The sequence below is a fragment of the Falco punctatus genome, assembly GCF_963210335.1.
Source record: "Falco punctatus genome assembly, chromosome: Z".
NCBI lineage: Eukaryota > Metazoa > Chordata > Aves > Falconiformes > Falconidae > Falco > Falco punctatus.
Genome location: NC_137586.1, coordinates 11,397,488 through 11,418,173, shown reverse-complemented (window position 1 = coordinate 11,418,173; position 20,686 = coordinate 11,397,488). Strand labels below are relative to the sequence as shown.

The window sequence follows — 20,686 nt, the reverse complement described above, 5'->3', positions numbered from 1 at the left end:
TGGCATTTAATATGAATATTGCTGGTCGTCCCTTTCAAAATAAACATCAGCAAGAAGTTTAATTTCTGCACTAATTAAAAACTATTTCTCTTCGTAGTTCAAGGCTTAGCTGCTGAGAATTATGTGCAGTTAGCCACAAAAAGTCCCTGTACAGCTGAATCATGCTGCATGGTGTTAATAGCAACAATTAAAGCAACGGATCAGGCTTGTGTACATCACATAGTTCAGAAACTTATTTTCTAGCCAGAACAGTACCACGTATGACTAGAACACACTTGCTTAACATGACTGCAATACTGAATAGTATATGCATCAAGTATGTAAGTATTGTTTGCAATACAATTGCTAATTGGCTACAGTACAATTTGTATAGGAAAAACCCCATAGCTAGCAAATTTAGAATTTCAGTCTTTCCTACTACCTGATCAGCAGTGTGTTTTGCTGATTGTTATAATTGCCCAAAGGGGAAAGAACTGAGAGTGCGCTCTGGCACTGAATTAAGGCTGAAGAGCTGATCCATGGCTTGACAGACAGATATCAGAAGAAAAGCCATTAATTCTTCCCGAAAATTTGGAGGCTGGACATCTCAAGAACAATCCAAGAACATGGAGATATTTTTCCTTCCCTCATCCTGTTCTCAATCCTACAAGCTGCGTGTGTAACATATATTTGAACACTCCCTTACTTTCCATCCAGGAAATCCATCAATGGCCTCAGGACGTTATCTGCATCTTGTGCAACTGTGTTTCTGGCATTAGCAGCAACATTTCCTGTCCCTTTCACTTGACAGAGGATATCAGACATTTGCTTGACACACTCATCAATCCGACTCTGAAAGCTGAACAGACAGGAGAGAGGCAAAACCAAGATTATCAGTGGCAGAAATGTCAGCTCTAGTACATACGGTAAAATATTGCAAGTCCATAAACCATGCACTCAGTCACATACTCTTCTTCATTCTCAAGATTTGCTGCTCTGTTCCTTATTGTGTTTGTTACTGAGAGACACGCTATCCAGCTCCTTATGCCCATCATCCACAGACAACCTACCACCTCTGAACATGAGACAAATCACATCTGAGGGGAGTTTGTTCATTCAGCTTGCAGAAGGAAGCGATCCTTTCCTGATCTCAAGAAACAGTTTACTCTTAGCTCAAAGCACCCTTCTGTATCTTTGCATTCCACACAGGGTGTTACACCACAGACATCGGTATATTCGTATGGAGCAATGGCACAATGCATGCACAACTCTGAGCACCCAGGAGTCCATTGGCAGTAATGCGGTTATGACCCATCATAGGCTGTCTTCAAAATAATAGAGACAGCCTGAAGGGAGGCACCAGCTGAAACCAGCCCACTGCTGTATCAACCAATGTATAGCCCAATGCTATATCGAAGTGTCTAAGACAGGATGTGGGGCTTAGCTGTGCAACAAGCAGCATCACTGTATGGAAGTGACATGCAAGCCACTGAAGCACAATTACTTTTCCATCTCTTACTGCTAAGAAGTTCAAAATGAATTAATATGATGGTTAAAAATGATGAATAGATCAACAGAGCTGTCAACGTATCAATTCAGCGAGTAAAGGAAAATGCTTTGACATTTAAAAGAAGAGTTACTAACAACAGGCATTAGAAATGACATTTAGTTATCCACTAACAACACAGAAGTTTGAAACCAGGAAGAGAAGTCAGTGCTAGGAGCCAGGGTAAAGATTTAAGAGCAGGTACACAGGTTTGGAAGTCAGTTTTGTATCTGCATAAGTGGCCTGAACTTCTGTTGTGTGAGCCACCCTGGACATCTGTGGGTTGGGTGCTGGCACACAACCCCTCTGGCCTGTGGCTCTCCCCTTCCTTCTCCACCCGGCCACCTCTTTCCTCTCCTGCACTGCGACCTCCAGTCTCATGGTCCCTTTTGCTCAATTCTAGCCTGCCTCTTGCTGGAGCAATTCCAGAGCTGTCCTTCCATGCAGCCTCCACTTCCACTTCCCTCCTTTCTAGCAGAGAGTGGCCTGCAGCACTCAGCTGTGGCTACAATGACAGCTTAACCAGAGACATAAGCCACATCAGATAAAATAGCACCAAGAACTCCCTGTACTGCTGACAATTCCTGTTCTGTTACAGGCTAATCCCACCCCACAGTCTTCCCAAATACTGCATCAATTGCAAGACCCTGCTTCAAGATGCTGCACACCCCCAGCCAGGGGATGAAAGACAAGAGAATCTCTTAAGAGATAAAAATTAATACGAGGCAAAATTCTCACAGATTATGAAAAATGATAAATCAGTTACTGTGGCAACAGGTTCACCTGAAAGTGAGGCTTGTGTAGATGTATAGCTTAGCAGGAGCCCTTGGCAGCAGCAAGTTAAAAGACAATCTCATCTATGCTGTCAGACAGGGCCTTCTGCTCCCTAATTCCCACAGGAATTCCCTCCTTCACTCCTACAGCCTCCAAGAGCAAAACAGCAGCTAGCCCTGCGTGAAGTGCAAACTTTTCAAGGCTCCTTTTCCTTATGATATCCTTTAAAGCAGAAATGGTTTCTGTGTCCAGACATAATCCTCTCTCAGCACAAAGGTGGTGGGGCTCTCCAGGTGTGTGCTGCTTTCCCAGCAGGCGCAATTATCTCACATAGATGAAGAGAAGTTAAGATCTGCACTGTCAGGTGTGCACAGTGTTGTAGGAGCAACTGTTTAAAGACTCTGCAGAGAACACTGTCAATACCTGTCTTACCTCCCACATTTACATCCTTCAGAACATCTTGCTTGTACCACAGCTTGTAAACCACAGCTTGTAAACCACAGCTCTGCTTTTCATTCCCTACTACTGTTAAAGGAATGAGCAAAGCATCTGAGCTGTCTGACTGGCTAAATCTCTTGCTGGCACATCCCTCTCAAACACTCCCTGGTATATATGCTGATAGTGAATAATCTTTTTAAATCATATTTGCAAATGTCAAGATTGTACCCTAATTGTCTCGTAGCAGTGACACCATGGAGACAGGTTTCAGATATCAAAACAACAACCCCCCCCCTAATTATGATTTCTCACTCATCCTCCATATCATTATGAGCCTTATCAATTCAATTCAGTTATGGTTTGAATCTGTCCATTCCTTGCTACAGCATCCATTAGTGGCAATGGGAACTCTTCACCTACCTCCTCACTCAGATCTGTGTGCTGAAATCCGAACAGTCACTGACAAATCCCACTGCGATTTTTTTGGTCTAAGTACTGCAAATCTTTACACCATAGGAGGCCAAGTTGGTACAATTTGCTTTATTCCCCTCGCCCATGTTTCAGCTACACTACAGTTCATGCCTGCATTAATCTTGTTATAAAGCACAAGGTAAAATGAATGGGGTTTACCATGAGAAACATTTGTTTTTGAAGATCATTTGGGAGCCCTTTATTTCTAGATTTTGCTTAATTGACATCTTTTATGGTTCACTACAGTATTATTATCAAATTGAGCACATTTTTATCCTCAGGTAAATGGTAACATGATTTGCAATAAAACTTAATTGCCATCAATTACTCTGGCAACACTTTAAAGAGCTCCTCCCCTTGAAACATTAGAAAACGCCATTCACTGCAACATTAGAACAAGTCAATCTCAAATTCTAACCCTGTTTCCTTCTTATTCCAATATTCATTTAACAGTCAGAAATCAGTCAGCTGTTTCACACATTTAGAGCAGAACATTTAAACAAGAATGTTGCTTCATAAATGCTAAGCTGGAAACTGCTTTCTGAGCAATAAAGGAGCAGGCAATGCTGTTACTGACAAGTACTATGTAACAAAAAAAAATAATCACTATGTAATTCAAATACATTTCACAGTTGAGAGATCTCCATGTTACATTTCTAAAGAGAACAATACAGAAAAGTAAGACTTGTAAAACATTTCACACTTCTTTAGATGGTCTCAGTATTTGAAAGACCATGAATTTATGACAAAAAGAAAAATATAATCAGTTGACAAGAGTTCTTCTGTCTTCTTAACCTGACTGAATGAGATTACACAAAAGAAAGGAATGCTTCAAGGACAAGTACCTTTTTATACTCACCTGTTACCAAACACTGCACTCAGCTCATCCAAAACATTGTTCAGCTTCACCTGCAGCTCTTTGAGATGGTCACTTGCTTCTGCATCCAGCTGTGGATGAAAGAAGAGCACTTAGCTTGAACTTAGAGGGCAGTCTGCTGTCTTTCACAGTGGTCTTCCTCACTGCTGAGGCTACTCTTAGTAAGCAGGTGACCTATTACCACTGGACTCTCTGAGCTAGAATGCTCTCCTCCACTGCCTGCTGCTGTCACAGGAGCTGTGAAATCATCAACAGGTATTTGCCTAAACAGCAGCAAGTCATTTCCCCAGGCTCCAGTGGCCTTCAGTATCCTTCCTCATACTTACAAAGTTGAGGAAGAAAGTGGATGTTAACCTCCTGTGGCCAACAGAATAAGCAAGCTGAGAAATCATCAAGCACTGTGCATTACCTTGCGCTCACAGGTCATTTCACCCCTCCAAGTCTAGAAGGAGATCAGGCTTTTCAGACTAAATGTTATTTACTTGTGCATTTCTCCATGCATGGTCTTGAAAGATGCTACTTCACCTTCCATCCTTCTGTCAACTATTCAAACTGAAGATTGACCCAGCCACTGCTCTCAGAAGACTGGACCCCGGCTGTTTTGAAAATCTGGCCACAATATCATGTCAGGAACTGTTGTGCACTCATCACTTTTGGAAACCATCATCTTAGCTATGGGTACTAAGCACCAGTAGCTCTGCTCTCACAGGGAGCCAGACAGCTTTTTGTACATAACTTTCAGAGAAGGCTTCACAAAACAAACAAGAAAGTGCCCGGAGCACTACATGGATGCTGCTGACACCTTGGCACATTCTGTAAGAAAGTGCTTGCTCCATTATTACCAGTCCAAAGCTGCCTATTTTTACATTCAGCAGTGCCCTGTATTTCAGCTGTAGACATCCCTCCAGCCTCAAAAGAGCCACTTCCGAGAAACCTACCTGTATGTATACATAACAACACATGTTGAATGCTTTGAAATTACTGAAAAAGTAATTTATAAATCAGATTTTGCCTTTGTATGCAAGCAGGCAAGCTGCCTGTAAAACAAAAACCTTCAAGAAATGTCTGCATTTGGCATTCAGTGCTTCAGCCCTTACCTCTAAGGCAGAGCATCTATTTACAAATGTAATGAGCCAGATGCCAGTACAGTGGTTAAAAATCAGTTCGGAATTTTACGGTATACCCACTCATGGAGCTATACAGGATTTGAACATGACAGGAGTTCCCACTTACATGAAGCCCTCCTCATATTCTTCAGCATCTGTCAGAGAAAGCCATGTGCCTTAGGGGATTTGGAATCTGATCCATTCATTTTCCTGTCGTAAGCTGGCATGGAAAACTGACTCTATTAGGCATCTGAATGTGTGCTAATGAGACTCCTGGATCAGAGTTTTCAAAATAATTTAAAAAAAAAAAAAAAAACAACAAAAACCAAGCAAGTGATGATTACTTAAGCCTTATAACTTCAGGCATTGCTAACTCTGACTATTTTTCCTTTATTAAAGGGAATCTGTATTCCCATTACCTTTATAATTCCCTTGCTCTATGAAGGCAGAAGGAAGCTAACATCAGGCTAGTCGGCAGTCATACTAGCTAAGCTTGCACACAACAACACAAAACAGCATCTGTTGGTAGTGGTTCGTCTTGCCCCTGCATTAATTCTTCCCTTCTCCTACTGTGTAAAGGAGCAAAAAGTCACAAGCTGCCTGGTTTGCTATTTACTATTAATGGCACTGAACTGTCCTCTGATTTTGGCCATTTCTGGCAGGTTTGAGGCAGGACCAGTTCATGATTCATCAAATCGTTGCAAGTAACTGCTTTTCCAGTGGAATAACAGAGAGGGACTTGGCACAAGACACTATTCCTCACTATTTATTTTACTTCTTGATAAGCTACCAGATGCATGGTCTAGAGGATGTTTGAGGTCAGTATCAACACCTTATTGCCCTGGTTCATGAATCATGCAATGAATTACTTGATTTACTGTGAGGTGAGATGGAGAGCCCACCAAGTGCCTCTAAGCTTCTCCTCACTATTACACTTGTTGACTGCAAACTGATCTTGTGGGAGCAGAGGAAAGGCTGACTGCTAGCCCTGTACTGCAGGAAGAGAGAGCTAGAACAATGCTTTGCCAGGGGTATGAGCTCTATTATCTGTGGCAAGGAACTCTCTCTCCTCCAAAACATCAACTCACAGCTCTCTGGGTGCAACTGGCAAGACCACTGCCCAGAGTTAACTTTGAGGTGCCCAGCCTCACCCTCAGAATGCCAAACCCTGGTGGTAAGCATTCTGATTCAGCATCCACCAAGACCTCTATCACCCTAGAAAGGCTGTTGTCTTCTGAGCAACCGCTACTATTGAACAAGGATTCCACTACTGACCATTAATGCTTAGGCATTGGCATGCTTTGGCTTGAAAGCAAATTTTGCGGAATAAGCTGAGTGTGATTTAAGTCCACTAGGAAGGTGCTGGTAGGTGTGTACCACTGTTTACGTATCTAAATTACATGTCAGTTACAGAGTCCCTGTAGCATGTAGTATAACAGCAAACTATTCTTTGCCCATATACTGGTAACAGTGCTCAAATGAAATAGCATACATTTTGCCGTTGCTGCTCAGCTAATGAATTCTAAGCGTATCAGCTACCGTTAATAGCAGGAAATGCTGCTTGGACTGCATGATAAATCTGGCTGTTAGAGTAAAGAAGAAAGCAGTGTCAGGCAGTTGGGTCACTGCCATATGCAGGCTTATGATCTCCATTCTGTGGGTGTATCGGAGATGATTCAGAGGAAGAAAGCTAATGAAAAGTTCTCTGTGCAAAACATGGGCCCATACCCACAGCAAGGTGGCTTCTGATCTTTGAGAAAGTGCTCCGATTCCAGTGGAAATAGTGGCTGGCACAGGCATAGCTCTGTGGTTGAGATTAAATATGCAGTACAGAAAACTGAAGTGCATGCAAAGAGGGAAGAGGGAACCCTATATATTTACATTTCAAGGAACAAAGCAGGGACCTGTTAATTTCCTGCAAAGATTTGGGACTTGGCACTTCAGGGAATGCAGGACTTGAAGTCTCATCCAGGCACATTCAGAGCTGGAACCTCAAGTTCTCTGCTAATCTGAATGGCAGCATTTACAGCCCAGTGCTATGAACTTCAGTTTAGGTTGATAACAGAACCCATATGAGTCTAAGAATTTACTGTGATAGGCTTCCACATTTTCCAAGAGATGTCATTAGTTCTTCTTTGGTTTCTACAAACACTGGTGAAGCACAAGTGACCAGAATTGGAAGGCTCCTCTGCAGCTGAAGAAACACAGCTCTTGCCTTCTAGAAGGCTGAAAATGTTAAACAACTCACATCTTAAAGCCAGAGAACCTGTGAAATCATCAGGTCTGATCTGACATAGCAGAAGCTAGAAAATTTTGCTCTGCTATCCTATTTTAGCTTCAGGGAAGTTACAAAGTTCATCTGGCTCTAGCTTGAAGCTGCTGGTTTTTATTCTGCCTCCCTCCACTAGCCCTGGCAGCTCCCTTCTGCAGAGGTGACTGTGAGGCAGGGAGCTCAGCAGATCCAACCTCCCTTTAGGGACTCACTTGCACTGAATTTTCATGCATCTCCCCACTTTGCTATAGGATTCAAGAGAAGGAACCTGGAGCACTGAATCCAAACAACAGCTGCCAGCTTCTCAAATACCAGGGTGGCCTTAACTATGGCCATGCGGGATGCTAAAGAGGAACAATCAGCAGATACCACACATCCTTTGAGAACATTCCTATCAAGTCTTGCTGTTTCTAAGCTGTCCTGCAATTTATTATTCAGGTGGCTAACTTAGGATTTAAAATGTGGGCTAACACTGGCTAAGCATTAAGAGGAGAGTTTCCTGAAGCATTAGTTGTATGGATTAGCTTGAAACCAAAGGCATGAAAATTGTATGATGACAATCTGCTGCTACTCAGCAGCTAATTTTTTGGGTTCTCTAGGCAGTGCTTGTCTCTGATACCTCACATGCTTGACTTTGGGGAAAAAAGAAGGTGCAGAAATGTTTTAAACTAGTCTTCTGCAGCAAATCCAGGCTCCAGCAGTGGGCAATGCAGTACAGGACCTTTTGACTTCAGTGCCATGAGTTCCTAACTAATGAAAAGCAAAATAACAGACTGCAGAAAGCGATCTCTCTCAAGTGAAATGAGAAATGCTTATTCTGGTGTCAGGGACAACACACAGAGCAGGCTGAAGTCCGCAGGAAAATGGCAGAAGTGGGTTAGAAACTGCAGGTCACATTAGACTTTATTAGATAATGTATGAATAATTAAATAAATGGGGCCAAGTTCAGCCAAACACTAGCAATGATTCTATACAACCCACTTTAGCAGAGAGCTAAATTACAATCTTCATTCTGTGGGTGTATTGGAGATGATTCAGAGGAATCAAAGGTTTCAAAAGGTATTAGTGTACTCAATTTCCGTCCAGGACTCACCCCCTGACTCCACTGTTCATTATGCTTTTAATGCTACCTGCTACTCCATAAATGCTGCCTTTCCAAAACATGCTTCAGGAACATCTGAGAATGGCTACTGAGCCACCGTGAAGCTGTTTTGATCCCAAGAGATCAACACAGTTCAGAAGGGAAGTAGAAGTATTAATTATAAATCCTAAAAATCATTTAAGATACTTCTTTCTGTGCGTATTTATGTATGTGTCTGTATAAATATATAGGCCTTGAGATCTCAAGCACAGACCCAAGAGAATCCCTCCACACAGAACTCTCTAAAGCTCGGCTGCTCTCATTGTTTCTGACTAGTAATGTTCACAGACCACATGATGCCAACACATTAAACCCAGAGATGCTGGGCAATTTTTGACCTGCTTTGTACCTTCTGAATACTACAGTTGGAAAAAGAGTAAGAGGACTTGGGCAAAGGTACAATTCCTCATTTGGGGGGGCAGGGAGAGGAAAGTAAAGGAAGGCACTTTATCAAGGAGCCCAATCTCAAGAAATAGTACTGAGGAAGCACTTCTGTCCCACGCTATGCCATTAAACCTCACGGTGACTATGGGTAAGCCCTGTCCCTTGATTTCCCTTGCTGCAAAAGGCAGTAAGTGATACGGATTTCTGTAGCAGTGTGTTTTGGACCCATTCACATAGAGCACTAAGTAGCAGCAGTATTTCAAAGCTTTTCAGAGTTGTGCAGTGCCCCAGCTACAGCTGTAGGTAGAGATGGTTCTGCGAATGAGAAGCAGCTGAAGCCACAAACACATGTTAACTTAAACCAGTCCCCAAGGTCTGGCTTCACACGTGGTACACCTAATATACCTGCCACAGCAACAACGGAATATTTGGTACCTAGTTCTCTGCACCTCTGAGAACACAAAAAAGGTGAACAGTTCAAGACAACCAAGACATACCACTATGCTACTTTCTCACTCCCCCAAGGAAGTAAGAAGTTCCTTTTTGGGTAGAGCAGTCAGGACAATGCTTTGTGTGAGCTACTGTGTGATGTATAGATGAATGTAAATCAAATCTGTCACAGAAAGTAAGAACTGCCCTTCCTGAAGGAGAGGATAAAACCCATAGACGCATTTCCAGCAGCATGTCTGTCTACATGTTCTATATTTAAAGCTGTTGTCTCACCAGTTGTTAGTCACTAGTCAGGTTCAGTCTGCATCACAAAAAGGACTACTCAAACTAGGACAAGCCCTCGTTTACTCTAGCAATACAGACGATCTAGCATGTTTCAAGTCAAGAAGCAAAGTACTACACAGTCACCCAGGGGGAAATCCTGTGGGTAGCAATAATGCAGGCACCTAACACAACATGATTTATTTCTGGTGATCAGTGGCAGCCTAATGAAGTGGACAAAGCACATTCAAAAGACAAAAAAAATCAGTTCCAAAACCCATCTTTCTAGCACATTTGCCACATTTCTTCCTGTCTAGGTTCCTACCCATTTTTCCTTTTGATTCCACAGTACAAGAGAAATAGTGGATTCACTACTTCTGTTCTACCTTACCTAAACCTCCTGAGAAAGGTTTTGAAGGGCAGAATGCAGAGAAAAGATCTAGACTAGGACAAGCACCCAACAGTCTTAATAAATTATTTCTGCCACTGTTTAACACGTTATCAGGTGATATTTTCAATTTGAAATATAGGGAAACTCTAATCAATGGCCACCATTATATAACACAGTAGCAAATTTATTCCTTAAGGGAAATACACATAGATTAAAACCTTATAAACCACTTCACAAACATTTCATCGCAAGTTTATTTCTTCTTGAATAACGAGCATATAGCTACCCCTGCTATTACAGCTGAGGGCATACAATGCTAGTTCTTGATGTAAGGCTCAGAAATTAGGATTGTTGAGATCACATGCAAAAGAATGGCAGTATTTTTCCTTGCCTCATGGGGTGAATCTGCTTGTTGAGATTTTTGCCACTTCATAGAACTCTGCCACTGAGCACAAGAAATATCTGAAACAGCAATGCAGGCAAGAACTGAGCTGCCCATCAGCAAAGCTGACTTTCCTCTTAGCGTACAGGTCATAGCACAGGCTCTACCACAACACAACCACAGAAAATGCACTTAGGTTTTGAAAATATTTTTTTTTCCTAACATCAGCATCAGCAGCCTTTTCTTCATCTTCCTGAATCTTGAAAAGCAATGGGGAAAAAAGAGACAGAGAGAGAGAAAAAAAAAAAAAAAAAAGGATATACAGATTATATGAGAACAAAAACAGCAATCTGGGGGAGGAAAACCTTATTTGTATAAAAATGGTCATCTCAGAACAAATGGACACTTCTGAGTATCCAACAATGCATGAGCACAGAACTCTTATTTGCATGTTTGCAATATATTAGACATTGGACATTTAGTGCCAAAGGTACTGTCTCACATTTATATGTCATGTAAAATGACTTGATGTCAACAGTTCTCAGAACTATCTGTCTGTCTTCAGACTTGTGAAACCACCAGCCATGCCCACATCTAGCCCACATGAGCACAGTATGTAACCTTTCCTTTCCTTCTCCATGCTGTTCTGTGCTTTAAAACATTCACTCCTGCATCTTATGACAAATTTAGCTGAAAAGTCTTCAGGCATGGCTATCCCTTCACAGTTATTATAGTCCCAGGTGTCACAGGGCTCTCCTTATGACTGCAGTCTTCCAGAATCAGTATGATGCAAATAACCTAGTATCAGTGCAGTAGGAGTGAGTAATAAACTCAGTCTCTTAGTGCTCTTACCTCTTTACCACCCATGGCTTCAAACATCTTCTCTAGCTGCACTCTCAGTTGTTGGATGTTGTTCATCAGGATGCAGGGCTGAAGGGACAAAAGCAGGTGCCTGTCACCGCTCAGGATGCCAATACATTTTCGTCAGTGGTACAATCTGTGCCTCAATACCCCTCCCCAAGTAACAACACAACTAAAAGTCAAGTTGGAGGTATGGCATGCATACATTTCAGTACCCAAATGTAAGAAAGTAATTTTTTTTCTCCAGCATGAACTGGGATGACCAGTTCCAGAAAGCCCATATCAGGAGACCTCTGCTGTTGTATATGTTCCTCCTTGGTTTTATCACAAACAGAGAACAAGCTGAAAAGGAATCGGTGTAAGGACAAGGTCCAACTCTCTGCAGCTCCTGCCATGTCCTGCAAGAATCCATGGTGTGTCACATTCAGTCTTGCCGTAATGTACTATCGTGAATGGTGTATGTCCCAGATCAGAAGGGGAACTGCTAGCCAGAGCTGCATTCAGAGATGCACCTGGGTCCTGCCAGGCCAAGGCTGAGAGCAACAGTCAAGGGCAGCCTGAGCAACAGATTCTTCCCTCTGCAGTTATATCTCCAGTACTGCTGTGGGAGACAGCAAAACCAGCATGGAACAGAACCAGGGTTCAAAAATGTAAGGCCTTGCTTTATTTAATACACAGAATTTTACTGAATTTAGGATTAAACAGCAAAATAATCAGATGGAGACAACAGTAAACCGAGAGTGTTGTGAAGTACCAGAACTACAGAGCAATCTGTGCCCATTTTTTGGTTTGTTTTTTTGTGGTTTTTTTTTTTTTTCTCTAAGCAGCTCTAAACCACCAGCCAGAGAGGCAGAGTGGAAGTTAACTTCCAGGGGACCTGACAGCCTCCAAGCCCTGCAGATCATCTCCAGAACTTAGTTTTATTTCATGTCCAAGCCACAATTCAACCTGCAAAGGCATATGAATGGTGATGTGAAAACACTGAAAACATTTACGTCATCAACACAGTCAGGTGCAATGCGAGAAAGCTGGTTTCATCAGGACAATTATGCTATTCCTCAGGGCAGTGGAGAAGTTCAGCACAACTCACCAATTTCTCCTTGGAACAGTAGGACTGGAAACTGTTGGAAAGGATGTCAGCATACTGCATCAGAACTTTCCCAATAGTCTGCAAAGACAAGTTGTGAGCACTGTTACTTGCCCTCTATCACTGCAGAAAAAGTCCAGGAAATAAAACGAAAAAATATGATAATATTTTGTGTCCCACTAAGGGAAGATAAACAACTTGATGTTGAGGGAGAGTATTACCTTAGCAAACCTCCTGTTATAATGAGCAACAATAACAGGGTCTGGGCACTCCAGCTTCTTAATGATCTCAAAGCTCTGATTGAGCTGGGTGAAGACATCCACCACTGAGCAAGAGAACAGGGCATGCTCGGATGTTTGCTGGAACTAAAACAGAAGTACAAAAAGTCATTGTCAAATGGAAAGATCTGAAACACAACCATCTGATGGACTGTCTCCATCATCTGCTGTACTGAGGACAGGATAACTTCACCAAAACCTGCACTTTCCTTAGAATTAGCCAAAAACTCTCCAAAAGGCCCAGAAGAGCTAAACAGCCAATTCTTTTGGGTTATAAATTTACTGTCTTTCACCAAATATGACATGACAAGTATCAAGAAAATGTAGCATAATGCTGAGACCCTTAATGGAATACACAGCTTGCCTGACAGTTATTGCGGAAAGAAGGAGAGAATGAAAAGCTTTTTTTAGATTTTCTTAAAATTCAGATAGTAAAGAGAACACTTACATTAGCATTACAGACTACAGCGTCAACAGTTACTAAGCAAATGAGAAGGCTCTTGCTCTCCATCGGGAATACCCAGCAAATTAAGAGTAAGATGACTCTGTCAGTGGATTAAGGTCACATTCTCACTGCACGATAAGTACATGCAAAGTGCCTTATATTTCAATTACCCCTCCCAGAGAGAGATGAGACAGCACCAAGCCACTGGCTGACAGATTAACAGCAGCAGAACAGGACAGACATAAATGAATGATATGCACCTTGCTATTAAACAGCTCTCTGTGACCTGTAGAGAAAAGTCCTAAAATAAATGAGTTTCCCAGTAGTTTTTCAAGCAAAATGGGCTTCATCCTTCATTTATATAGCAGCAGAATTTACAGTGTTGTTTGGTTCTGGGCAGTGAAGGATGTGGCACCACATCTTCCACTCAGAGTGACCTACATACCCCATCTTTCTTATCTCTCTCCAGAGCACCGTGCAGGAATTCTAAGGAAACATCTTCATTTTCATCCAGCCACTGCATCACAAACTGCTCAAACCACCTGCGGGAGGGGCAGGAAAGACAGCAAGTTACAGCAAGAAACAGGGCACCCCAACCAGACTCAGATAGTGCTGCTGTTTCGGCAGGCCTTGTGAAGGCTTGCCACCGTTAGATGTCTGAATTGTTACCTGTGTGTGCAGCTAAACTTCCCCAAAATACTCCTACCTGTACACAAGCTACCAGTGAGCAGGGTCTGTATCGTTACTTGGGCTGGACCAGCAGAACACAGACTAGCCCATCCTCTGCAGACCATTTGTCCTGAGCTGGTTTTGTCCTTCTCCCCTGCCTTTCCTCTTCCCTGGCGCTTTCCCCTTTTCCCCCCTTTAAGTACCACCTTCCCCATTCGCCCATGTGTCAGATAGGACAAGGGAGACCACCAAACCCACAATCTCTGCACATCCAGAGAGACAGCACACTATCCTGCTGCCCATTTGGGTGCACCATCTTTCACGTCAGAGGTGCAAATGAGTATGAAGGGAGGAAAAGAAACACCTGTTCTCCAGGGCCCTTCAGCCACTTTATCTGCAGATACAGACATACTTCTGGAGGGCCAGGAGGGAGAATCAAGGCTACAAGTTTTCTCCACTTCAGTCCTACTCTCCCTTTCCCCAAGCCTTCTCTAGAAAACCTCCTGTTTCTAAGGGCTGCTTTCACTGTGAAGATGACTGAGTAAGATTAACTTCTGGTGATAGCACAGCATATCTGCTTGGGCTTGCAGGAAGCTGGCCAGCCCCGTAAGCAGCTCCTCATTGTTTTCTTTTAAAGAAGGACAAACTTAGTTCATGTTAAGTGGTGGACCAACAGCCTTGGAGCATAGTCAAGTCCCCAAAACAGGCAGGTCTTAGAAGCAGGATAGCAAAGTTTGTCTCTGTTCCTTCTCCTCACTTAGAAGGATAAGCTAAATAGTAGAGAAGAATCCAAGAAGATGCTGGAAGAGCCACTGCTGTACTTGGCACGGTCTTATATGAGATGGTGTCTGGAGCTCCCTCCTGCACTGAACAAAAGGCTTCTACACAACCCCACCTTGGCCAAACAGGCAAGGTAAGAAGCAATTTCAGTGATGGGATCTCACAGCTGGTCATCCCTCTGTTTGCTGCTCTGTGGGACACAATAACACAGTACAAAAGAGGAGGGGGGGCTATGTCTGTGTTTAAGCAACAGCATAGTGGTTACAGTTTTATTTTAAATGTCTGTCTAGAATTTGTGGAAGTGCCAACATACAGCAGCTGAAGCAAATCTTAATTTCAAATATTACTGAACAGTATTCAAAAATTAGGGGAAAGAAGTGCCCATGTGTGATTTCAGTCCATACAAAAGATTATTGTATGAGCTTCACAGAGTACAGCCTCCTCTGAACAGGCAGCTGTGTTCATAGAGATTGTGCTAATTATGGGCTGAGTTTGCAAAGAACATGAAAGCATGTGCCAGACAAGAGAGGGAGATCAAGAGCAAATTCACAGACAGCATACTAGATAGCCTTAAATACTCTCTACAGTTTGAAATATAAAGTGCATCAATGCTAATATTGGAAATTGTAACTGACACAGTGTTAAATGCCAACAGAAACCTGTCTGTGCAGCCCTATTTAATATAGACAGTAACAGCGGAACATTGTCACAGGCATATGGACTTCCTGTATTCTGGAAAAAATCCTTCTGAATGGCACTTTAGGCTCCTAAAAGCCAGCATATTTTGGGGTCTGCTGCAAGTTTCATTTTGTTTTAAACTACAACAGCATATTTTAACACAAGACCTCAATCCTTAGAACAGAACTCAGGCAGTTTACAAGGAAGCAACTACACATCTTCCACCTGTTTCACAGTTCCTAGGCTGCAAGGTGCTGACTGCTTCACATGTCATACGTCCGTGTACAGGGAGGATTACTTGTTTGTGCCAGAAGCCATAATTTTCACTAGGAGAAGTAGAGCAACTTCTTGATTATCACTCATCCTTACTTACTGCATCACACAGATAAGTAAAGGCCATTAACTGTTGAGAACAGTCATTGCCCATTTTTATAGCTACCATATGTTGACATACAAAATGAAGCGTATAGGTATTTTTTACAGTCTTACCAAATTGTCTAATCAAAGGTGGTAAGGAAAAAGGTACTGCTGTATGGCTGCTGGTGGTGTGTTTGCTCCCACTCCTATTAAACAAAGCATTATCTCCAGAAAGAGGTTTAATATGACTGTTTACATGCAGAGTTAATCACTTAGGTCAGGTCAGGAAATTCTGTGACTACATTTGCAAAGACAGCCTCAACGCTGTCTTTTATTGGCTGCCAGGAAAACACAACAGACATAAATCATCTATAAAACACTGCCAGTCCCTAGGCACATTCAGGACCAAAATGCGCTTTTAGCTGTAACACAAACCTGCAGTTATCTTAGGCCAAATACCCCTTTGACTATCAGGTCTTGCACTGCTGAGCAAGTGAGGGGGGACTCTGAGGACTACAAAGGCAATATATCTAAAACAATATTCAAAACTATTTAGCACAGAAGCTAATAAAAATAATCTGATTTCATGCAGAAATAGCTTCAAAATGTTAATATATGGCAAATACCTTCTTCCTTGCCTGCTTCAGTTATTGATCTAGAAGGAAACATCACGATGACTCATGCACCAGCACACAAGGCAGAAGCTTACAGTGATCTCTGTGATCAGTATCTCTGCTTCACAGATACTCTGTGCTTGCAGGGGTCAGCACAGCCTGACTCGAGATGGCACAGCCAACCTCTCCAAACAAGGTTTGCACAGAATACGCCTCAGTCCTGCCTGCTGGGAAACCGCTGTGCTTTGTGCCTAAATGGAGGTTTACCTCTGTTGGTTGCACAACGGTAATGTAATGCAAAAGGCTGCAATTTCAGCTTGGCCATGATCCTGGCTCCTGCGGTCTCACAACTTTACAGGTGAATTAACCTTGTTCATTTGCTGTGTTGATGCATGTGGATACCCAGTGACCATCCTGTGGGCCTTGGCAAGCACAGAGGCATTAAGACAGGCAGGGTTTCAAAGAGCAAAAGAGCAAGTACTGTGTTCGATGAAGTGAGCGAGAAGAATAAGACAGGATTTCAAAGGCAGAAATGCCTTCCCCCACCAGAGAGGAGGTAGTCTCTAGTACAGTTACAATACTAGCTGCATGCTAATGTCAATATTAAAATAAAACACAGAACACTTATTTACACATCTTAAAAGCTACCGTTCTGTGGAAACTGACACTTTGCAGCTTTTAGCTGGCAGCTAGAAGTGAAGAGAGGAAGGTTTGAAGATCCACTCCCAGCTAGACTGCTACTTCAGCTTCAGAACTGCTGCCGACTTTCAGAAAACAAGGGGAGTATAAAAACTTCAGCTTCAATACTTTGGAGCCTTCACTTTATCCAATCATATCCCAAGGCTATCAGAAACATGGTTTCTTACAGTTTCAACATGAAAAGTGAGTTTATGGATAGCCTTGTCTGTTGGGTATACGGACAACTCAGCTGTTCTCTGGACAGCAGCAATTTCATTACATCTGATTTACTGATACGCAAACCTGACACATGGACTCAAAGCTTCAAGACTAAAAATACTTGTGGTGAAGCAAATCAAAGGACAAGAGCACATTGCTCTAATTGATAACAAGGGGATATTTTGTGACAGGTGAAGGTTGTGGTTGAAATAAACATCACCTGTGTCTGACAGTGTGGTTATTGTATTAAAGTACAAGAGTGAAGTAACAAAGCCAGTGGCTGCAAATGTACAGGAACACTGAAGCTCTACCGCAAAGGCCAGCAGAGCAGAACAGTCTGCAAAGGACAGCAGAATTAAACTGTGCATCATTATCCTGATTACACGGGAGAAAAAGAGAGATTAAGAGTATCTGATGGCTTGCCTGAGACTGCACTGACTCAGAGGCACAGCAAAGAGAACGGGGCTTCTGAGACTGTCACTCCAGCACCCTGTCCACTGAGTTAATGCCTCTCACTGACCTGACTTGTTAAGCAAGGCCCATAGCCCAAGCGGAACAATTGCATCAGCTGCCTCAAGTCTTATTAACGTGCAGCTAGCACCAGGCCTGAGGGACTGTGTGCACCACAGGATGGGAAAAGAATTCGGAATGCCGAACTGGAAACAGTCCAAGCAAGATGTTATTTTCAAGAGGGGCTATGCACACTGCTGCATTTGGACAGCAGTGAACAGTATATACATGAACAGCTAGGTAAGGCGCTTAAGACACTCTGTTGAGGATGCCTGGGGGCTGGCCTGGGGCCACTGGAAGCATCACTAGTCAACAACACCACTGAAGAAGAGCAAAAAAACCAACCAACCAAACAAACAAACAAACAAAAAAAAGACCAACCAAAAAACCCCACCAAAACACAAAAGCTGCTATCAGCCCAGCATGTGAAAGCAGCAGCACTGCCTGCAAGGCAATGCAACACAAGGTCTATATGAAACATAACTATTTAAGTCTGGGCGTTGCATGTACAAACATAGTCCAGCTGGGGCGAGGTGAGTAAACTTCACTTACAGGGAAAGCTGGGAACAAACAGGAGCCAGCACAAGGCTGGGAAGTGACATGAGAAAAGCATTTTACTCCTGTAAAATAGGAACTATTTGTTCTCCATGCTCAGGCTGCTAGGACAGGATATAACAAGGCCAAACCAAAGTTAGAAAGATATGGAGGGGGAAAAAGGGGAGTGTGTTAAACCCCCAAAACTGAATGGAGAGGTAGCAGTGAAGCACAGGTAAAAAAGCTGCTTGGAGGAGATGTGGAGCAATCTTCACTGAAAGCTCTGAAAACCAGTTATACACTGCTCAGAAATAACACGCGTACTTTTGCCTTAGGCCAGGCATGGGACTCCAGTTAACTGTTCTCTCCAGGTTGCTCAGACAACTTTTTGGGCTCACAAACCTTCTTCAGGTCTGAAATCTACTGCTACTCTTTTAAAAAAGTTGAACAGGAGTTGTGAACAATTGCTTAGCTTTTAGGAGCGACAGCTTATCTAATGTTTTCAATTAAACCACCTAGTCTTACTAAAAAACATTATCTTTACTTAAAAATCCTATTGTGTGTATACATATGACATTCATACACACACATATAGACATACATACAGTATATACAGATAAAGCTGTATCTGTTAACAAAAGAATGTAAACATACATCCAGAAGTCTGTTGTTCAAGAACCGACCAAAGCCCCCACTGCAGGCACAAAGTGGCTTAAAAACTGTCCATGCCATTGCTAAAGGGTTTTGAGATCCTAGGAGATACTGTACAATAAGGGATTGAATTGTGTCAGGGACAGTGGCACAGAAGACCAGAGGGGTCAAACATGCATGTAAACACAGAAAATCAGGGGTGAAGAAGTGGTGTATCATGAAGGCAGTCACAGGAGAACCAAATGACTACTCTCAAGGTAACACAAGGAGACAGATAGTGGGGATTTACTGCAGGAGACGCAGCAGACTCACGCTGGATATTCAGGCACTTTTCCCTTGAAGGCAGGCAGATCATGAACATATTCATTGTACAGCCACTTCACTTTGAAGTGTAAATTCATATAGTCTGCACTTTTACACAGTCTGTGTTTCTCATGCTCTGTAAAGAAGGAAAAAAAAAGCAGTTAGGTCTGAATTTACCACTATCACTACATCAGGAACAGGTGAGTCTTACAAAGCATGTCCATAGTATGTAATGGTTTTGAGGATGAAGCACCTATAAAGCCACAAAATCTTCACAACACAGGATTTTGGCAGCAGGCAAGGGTTCTTGGTGGTTATTATTGGAGCTATGGAATTTATTTCTGTAGCTTCAATTAATACTTCCATTTGTTAAAGACTTTCTGTTGTCAAAGCACTAAAAATAGAGCAATATCTTATGGCCTTTCCATTTAATACATGACAGTCCAGATCTGATCTTTGCAGGGGGAAAAAAATATCAAGGAGAGTGAATCTGTTCATTCTCTGGTGTAAACAAAGGCAATACCAACATGTTAGGCTACATCCCCTAAGAGACAAGAGTAGAAAGCATCAAGTTCTTTAGAGTTTGACAGTGTGAGTCACAGGCAAGTTCAAATGAGCTATACAGAAGCAATTTATTACACTTCTCTTCCAGAACTGTGTTCTTATTTGTATTGCCTTCCTGAGCACAGTTCACTGAAGCAACCCATGGATATCTCTACCTGCTGCTGAGCCTCTTACTCCTGCCAGGTTTTGTTATGTTTTTGTTCCCAGGCTATGTCAGGACAATCCAGTTACTCCTGTATAACACACATACCCCCACAACACAACCCTTCCCACACACCTATGCTGCTAAAGTTATGCATACTCATACCTACGTTCCTGCAAAGATCATCTCCCTACACCACTGCTCCCCTTTCTCTCGCACAAGAAACGTATGCTCCATGTCTTTGCTTTCAAGGCCCTTCACAGCCTAAGTCCACACTACTGTCTTTCATCAGTTGACTCCCACCTCTGGGTTGCCCACAACTCCTGCTTTTAACCTACTTAAGTTCTCCCAAAACCATCTCAACACTTTCTTCCAAGCCACACCTTGTGCGTACACAGGCAGCTCTTTCTGCTGCACTGCTTTTCTTCAAAATCCTCCTTGAAAAGAATAAAATTCCTTTTTCATGATGCTGACTAAGCAGCTGGCTTTTGCTTCCACTGCGATCCTGAATTATCAGGTGACTAATTCTGCACCACTGCTCCCTAGTGTTGCCCGTACACACTCATCTCTTTCTTCTGCCAAGCCTCAACAGCATGAATACCCTTTGTGCCAGGCTTCCTTGTCCATTCAAGCACCATAGCAAGCTGCTAGTCCATGACTACAATGTCTAAAACATACATTATTTTAACTTAAGACTCAGGGCTTTTTTTTTCCCCAAAATGTGACTTCAGACTCGCCTTCCTACCTTTTGTGTGGTTATCTCATTACTGATGTAACTTTCCAAAGGCATCACTGCTAACATGTAGACAGGATCCAACTATGTTGGAAAATGGAAGTATTTCTC

At 42.6% G+C, this 20,686-nt stretch overlaps 1 protein-coding gene across 14 annotated transcripts in view; it reads right to left on the bottom strand.

Moving 5' to 3' along the window:
• The window catches only part of UNC13B (unc-13 homolog B), a 228,072-nt gene that overhangs the window by 36,111 nt on the left and 171,275 nt on the right, over positions 1–20,686 (bottom strand). For 8 of the 14 annotated variants that reach the window (XM_080371269.1, XM_080371259.1, XM_080371267.1 and 5 more), the window contains 8 exons: positions 19,146–19,272; positions 13,589–13,685; positions 12,642–12,785; positions 12,424–12,501; positions 11,325–11,402; positions 10,696–10,731; positions 4,068–4,156; positions 686–838 (listed from right to left, as the gene is read on the bottom strand). In XM_080371269.1, coding sequence (XP_080227395.1) covers positions 686–838; positions 4,068–4,156; positions 10,696–10,731; positions 11,325–11,402; positions 12,424–12,501; positions 12,642–12,785; positions 13,589–13,685; positions 19,146–19,272 — 802 coding nt within the window. The remainder of the gene's footprint in view (positions 1–685; positions 839–4,067; positions 4,157–10,695; positions 10,732–11,324; positions 11,403–12,423; positions 12,502–12,641; positions 12,786–13,588; positions 13,686–19,145; positions 19,273–20,686) is intronic. The other 6 variants (XM_080371265.1, XM_080371271.1, XM_080371272.1 and 3 more) reach the window with 1 other exon arrangement.